The sequence below is a fragment of the Rana temporaria genome, chromosome 8 (genome assembly GCF_905171775.1).
Source record: "Rana temporaria chromosome 8, aRanTem1.1, whole genome shotgun sequence".
NCBI classification, from domain to species: Eukaryota; Metazoa; Chordata; class Amphibia; order Anura; family Ranidae; genus Rana; species Rana temporaria.
The window spans coordinates 135,112,838-135,118,837 of NC_053496.1; the positions used below are offsets into that span (position 1 = coordinate 135,112,838).

At 37.1% G+C, this 6,000-nt stretch overlaps 1 protein-coding gene across 2 annotated transcripts in view; it reads left to right on the top strand.

Annotated features, from left to right (window-relative positions):
* The window catches only part of CDHR1 (cadherin related family member 1), a 226,927-nt gene extending 221,148 nt beyond the window's left edge, over nucleotides 1-5,779 (top strand). The window contains exon 17 of one of the 2 annotated variants that reach the window (XM_040320726.1): nucleotides 3,002-3,572. In XM_040320726.1, the coding sequence (XP_040176660.1) occupies nucleotides 3,002-3,214 (213 nt within the window). In that variant the 3' untranslated portion in view covers nucleotides 3,215-3,572. Of the gene's footprint in view, nucleotides 1-3,001; nucleotides 3,573-4,973 lie in introns of those variants that run through there. The other variant, XM_040320725.1, reaches the window with a different exon arrangement.
* The last annotated feature ends 221 nt before the right edge of the window (nucleotides 5,780-6,000 follow it).

A 6,000-nucleotide genomic window follows, 5' to 3' on the forward strand; every position in this document is an offset into this window, starting at 1 on the left:
TTCTCAGTTATGCAGCTACTGACTTAATATAGGAGATTAGTTCTTTGGTCCCTTCCTTCCTACACCTCCCAATTAGGCTTTGTGACAGTCATGGTCTTCCACCCTTGTATATAAAAAGAAAAAAACTACATGTATAATTGGGTACTCTCAGATACAAGTTTATTTTAAACCTAATCTACAGATAACTGGAAGGTATTTGGAGAATAGTCCTATTATCCGAAGCTGATTGTGAATTTTAGTTGCATAGTTGTACAATGTGTTTTAGCAGTACATGGAGGCTGCCATAACTGACCCCATTCTGAAAATGCTAGTTGTCTGGTTATTATACTGATCTACAAACTTCAGGAAAGTTTGAATCATTGACCCAGAACATGTTAGCAGATAAAAAGCTCTGACTTTATTCAAAGTTTTGATTCTTAGATCAGCATATCACTTATGTCCCGTACACACAATCGGAATTTCCGAAGTCCTAAAATCCGATGGAATTTTTTGGTCGGAATTCTGTTCAAGCTGTCTTGCATACACACTGTCAGACCAAATTCCGACCGTCCAAAATGTGGTGACGTAAAACACTACGACGAGCCGAGAAAAATTAAGTTCAATGCTTCCGAGTATGCGCTGACTTGATTCTGAGCATGTGTGGGTTTTTTCTCCGTAGGAGTTGCACACAGATGATAGGAATTTCATATTGTTTTTTTTTCCATCGGAAAAATAAAACATGTTCTATTTCTAAACACAGACGGAAAAAATGTTTTTCATCGGAAATTCCGATCGTGTGTACACGGCATTAGACCAGTGGTTCTCAACCTCAGTCCTTAAGTACCCATAACAGGCCACGTTTGCAGGTTTTCCTTTATCTTGCACAGTTGCTTTAAATCAGAGTCAATGGCTTGGTATTTTGGACAGCTATTTTAGCTAAGAGAAATTCCAAAAACATGGCCTGTTGGGAGTACTTCAGGACCGAAGTTGAGAACCACTGATTTAGACAATCAACATTTGTAGAGGAGAAGAAAATGGCAACTTCCATGTTTCTCACAGTAAAGGTTTTTTTACTGCTGGTATTAACCAGAATTATTCACCTGTTTGGATAAAAATTATTATTGAATCATATTTATCCATACTTAAAGTGGTTGTAAACCCCAGGCCTGGATTTTGAACTAAGCACATATATCTGCAGTGTTTTACGTATCTCTCTCCAAAGCTCTAAGTTTAGTTTCTCTCTGGTACTTTGTTCCCCTGTTATCAGCATGAGTCACTTCTGAGAAGTTTCCCCGACACATGAGAAAAGAGGGGGGTGCTCAGAACGGAACTTGTCTATTCACAACAAAGTTCTTCTGCTATGTGGAGGGACATGTGTTTCTTTCCTCCAATCAGCTCTCACACAGTGTAACTGAAGTCTCTCCACCATCTGCTCAGTGCTGAGACAGATGAACGATTTTTAACATGATCTGCACTACTGAAAAGGATGTAGAGAGGGGAAGACTGCAGATAAACTAATAAAGCCTATTTAGGAGGATTTGTTTCATCTCTGTCTATCACCTGAGGCTGTTCACGTCACTTGGTATATGTGAGGGTTTACAACCACTTTAAGTATGAATGATTGTCATATTAATATTATCAATACAGTATGACTTTGTGTATGTTTATTTTGGTAATACTGATCAAGCATCAGTATTACAAAAAGGAGAACTTTAATACAGATCATATTTTTAGCAAATGAAGGCCTGCTAATTTTCTAAGAATGCTGATTTTGGCTATTTGCAGACCTTTTGTCATGCATTAACCTAATGGTTTAAAGCTTTACTCAAATCCAACAGCTAAATAAACACATAACATGCATTTATGGGAACTGTTTTACCTACAAAAGCATTTGTGTTTCTATTTGGTCACATCTTAGATTTTCCTAGCCATATGCACAGCCAGGTGAATACCATTACTTTCCCTTTTACAGTTAGCATGTTACTTTGTCAGCACATCTGCACGAACTGTGCTATATAGGTCCTGTATAATAATAATAATAATAATAATCAATCATTTGCCTGCAACACACCTGATTTACTCTCAGGCCGTGTACACACGATCGGTCCATCCAATGAGAATGGTCTGATGGACCGTTTTCATCGGTTAATCAATGAAGCTAACTGATGGTCCGTCGTGCCTACACACCATCGGTTAAAAAAAAACTATCGCGTCAGAACACTGTGACGTAAAACACAACGACGTGCTGAAAAAAACGAAGTTCAATGCTTCCAAGCATGCGTCGACTTGATTCTGAGCATGCGTGGATTTTTAACCGATGGTCGTGCCTACTAACGATCGTTTTTTTTTCTATCAGTTAGGTATCCATCGGTTAAATTTAAAACAAGATTGCTTTTTTTTAACCTATGGATAAATAACCGATGGGGCCCCCATATGATCGGTTTGGTCCGATGAAAATGGTCCATCAGACCGTTCTCATCGGTTTGACCGATCGTGTGTACGCGGCATAAGTCTTGCACCATCTCTCCTGGGGATTGCAAGGCTTATACCAAGTGACATTTCAGGTACCTGCACTATTTCCATTCATAAAAATATGACTGATTAGTTAATGCATACATAGTTGGCTTAGCTTTGTCTGTTATATCTGCCTGGATTTCAGATAGAGTTGGATTGTTTATAGACATCATACCAATGCCCACGCATCTGCTTTATGTAAACAGTGATACGCTACTGTTGCTGTCAACCTTTAGACCCCATGACAAACAGAACAACATTTTCATTTATGGCATGTTTAGTAGAACAAATAGGAGCCAGGAAAAGACTCTTGCACATTAGCTCTTTCATCCTGTAACTTTTTTTCTTACATCAAGATCCACTGCTTAGTAGATGTCAACATCACAATTGTGTCTGTGTGTAGGGAAAACTAGTAATTATTAATCACCATACGCTTTGCATTTCATAATCATATTTTCCTCCACTTTTCCATTCCCGCATTACCTGTTTTCATGTTTACCATTTCCAGATCAGATCGAGGGTAAAGTCCTATGTTTTGAGTCTCAGGAGGCGGCCATGGATGATATTTGTAATTTGCATGAGTACAGTCCTCTCCAGCATTTCTGTTACTATAGTGATTTCCACCATCATGTACTGGAAAAGTGTGAAAAGATCCAAAATTCATCCCAGAGGCAGAGTCAAAAAGATTGTTAGGGGTCCACCAAGAGAAGCCTTTCATTAACTGAGCAAGCATTTCTAAATGTACTCCACACTATGCCAAATGACCCAACTAACTTTAATGCATGAAACCTATATATTATAATAAGAAAATATAGTCTGTAAAAGAGTACAAGAATACAAAATATAAATGTCTGTGAGTGACATAATTCAAAGTATGCATGTTCCATGATCCCTCTGAAAACCCTCTTCTCTCCTGGAAACTGTTTTGCTTTTCATCACTGTTTACGTTCCCATAGGCCCTGGGCACTTCCAGATTTCACCTTCAACTACACTTGCTGGTGATGTTTGATACAGGCCCCCACCAGTAATATATAATGTTATTTTTTGAGTGCCTTGTATTAGAAGTCTTCATCATTGGGGTGTTAAGTGCATTATTTATTAATATAAAGTGGGCTTAGAGGAAGGAGAGAAAATCTAATTTGCATGAAAATTCCCAGTCCTTGCAGTGTTCTGAAAAGGTTATTTTGAGTTTCGGTATGTTTGTTTTATTTTATGTGTAACTGATGTCATACATAATAAATTATTTTTAGTTTAAATTCATCTTCTTGTTGTTAAAGTACCATTTTTCTGAAAAACATTGTATTCTAATAACTGGATGCAGTAAATACATGATATGACAGTGTTCTGTATCTGCTTTCCTTATTGGTTTAATGTATCATGCATGTATTAACATTTTATCCACATTAACATTTAGACTACGTTTTCCAGCAAATATGACAGTGACACCCCTGAGTTATTTTTTATTTGTATAATTTAAAGGGCCACTCTCAAGAACACCCAGTCCTCGTCACTCACAATGCTCCCAGTTACTCCCAGTCCTTAGAACTCACAATGCTCCCAGTTACTCCCAGTCCTCAGCACTGACAATGTTCCCAGTTAATCCCACTCCTTAGTACTCACAATGCTCCCAGTTACTCCCACTCATTAGTACTCACAATGCTCCCAGTCACTTCCAGTCCTTAGAACTCACAATGCTCCCAGTCACTTCCAGTCCTTAGAACTCACAATGCTCCCAGTCACTTCCAGTCCTTAGAACTCACAATGCTCCCAGTTACTCCCAGTCCTTAGAACTCACAATGCTCCCAATTACTCCCAGTATTTAGTACTCACAAGCGCGATATTGCTTTCTGATAACATACACTTTTTTGAATCAGCAGATAGTAATATAATTTTTTTTTTTCAGTGTTGATATTTATATTTTTATCAACATTTACATGCAGGCAAAGCTGTCCAGAAAAAGTGACAGACAGAGGCTGTAAAGAACCATTACATTGCCAATATTACTTACAGCAGTTACCTTTTTATTCACAGGGTTTAAATCTTTGTAAAAAAATATAAATACATATTGCAAAAAGTAATCACATACAGTTTTCAGTATATACTATTATTTATGATAGTGGTAGTGGTTTATATAAACACATTTTTAGAAGGATTGTTGCTCATAAAATATATTTTTTATATATATTGGATCAGGTTTGTATTCTCCAAATCAGTTTAGGTACCGTTATTGATCTTTCAGAAAATCATAACTTGAAGTGGATGAGAGGATAAGGTTATGTAAGCACAAGTATATTTAAAACTATATGATCAGAAAAGCCGTGATGTCATTAAGCTGTGGACTGTAGCAATACAATTTGAGTTTTAGAGTTGACTACTCATTAGTGTGATGCCTTATTGCATAGCTATAATATGTTGCAGAAAATGGCACACATATGGCATGGGTAGAATCTGTCACATGTTATCTTTGTACTCTTTTACAGACCCTTCTACACAAGGGGCCTGTGGCTGCCTTTTTGATGCAAAGTAAAGATAACCCCATGAAAGCCTTGGGGGTGCTAGCTGGTGTCATGGCAATTATGGTGGTCATTACAGTCTTAATTTCTACTGCCATGTTTTGGCGCAACAAAAAATCTAATAAAGTCATGCCCCTAAGGAAAATAATTAGAAGAAGAAGACCAGACCACCCCTCCAGGACAATTAGGACAGAATGGTTGAAGTTCAAGAAGTCTTCAAGTTCTTCCGAAAAGTTTGCCATGCAAGATGTGGAAGTCAGTCTTCAAAATGAGAATGGTAATAACAACAGTCAATGTATCTCATTCCCACCACATGCCCCCTGCCCACCTCCACTTCCACGCCTAATACCAAGACAGATTAAGACCGAATGGAGCGTGCCCACAGTCTCTGGATCTTTGACACCCAAGATTATTGATCAGCATATGAAAGAGAAAGTTCCAAGTGCCAGTGCTGCTCTCGTATCTGAACTGAAACAAATGCTGGAGAAGAAAAATGCTGGGAGCTCAGTGTCTTTTTACTAGTTTTCCATATGTATATGTCAAGGAAACATTTTATTAAAAATGCACCAAGGTTCATTGTATATTGTGTAATGTCTAAAAGCAAACTATGTTAATAAGAAACACATCACCTGTAATGAGAAAAAAATGCGCTGTATTTGCTTTAACAATATGCAGAGAAATAAGGACATGCACATCCTTATAATAATATGTTGTTTGTAATGTTGTTTATAACACAGCACAATCTTTATTACAGTTTTCTGTTAAATCTTAAAGTGTATGCAAAGGCAACTCTTTTTTTTTTTTTTTAGTTTTGAGTGGAGTCTAAGAAATTTTTTAAATAGATTACATTATAATGTGTTTAATTTTTAATTTTGTTTTACTACCCCAATATGTTTATTTGTTATAATACCCCAAAAATCTTCCTGGATTTTATAATTGGAGCGGCACCCTTATTGCATTCTTACATAGTTACATAGTAGGTGAGATTGGAAAA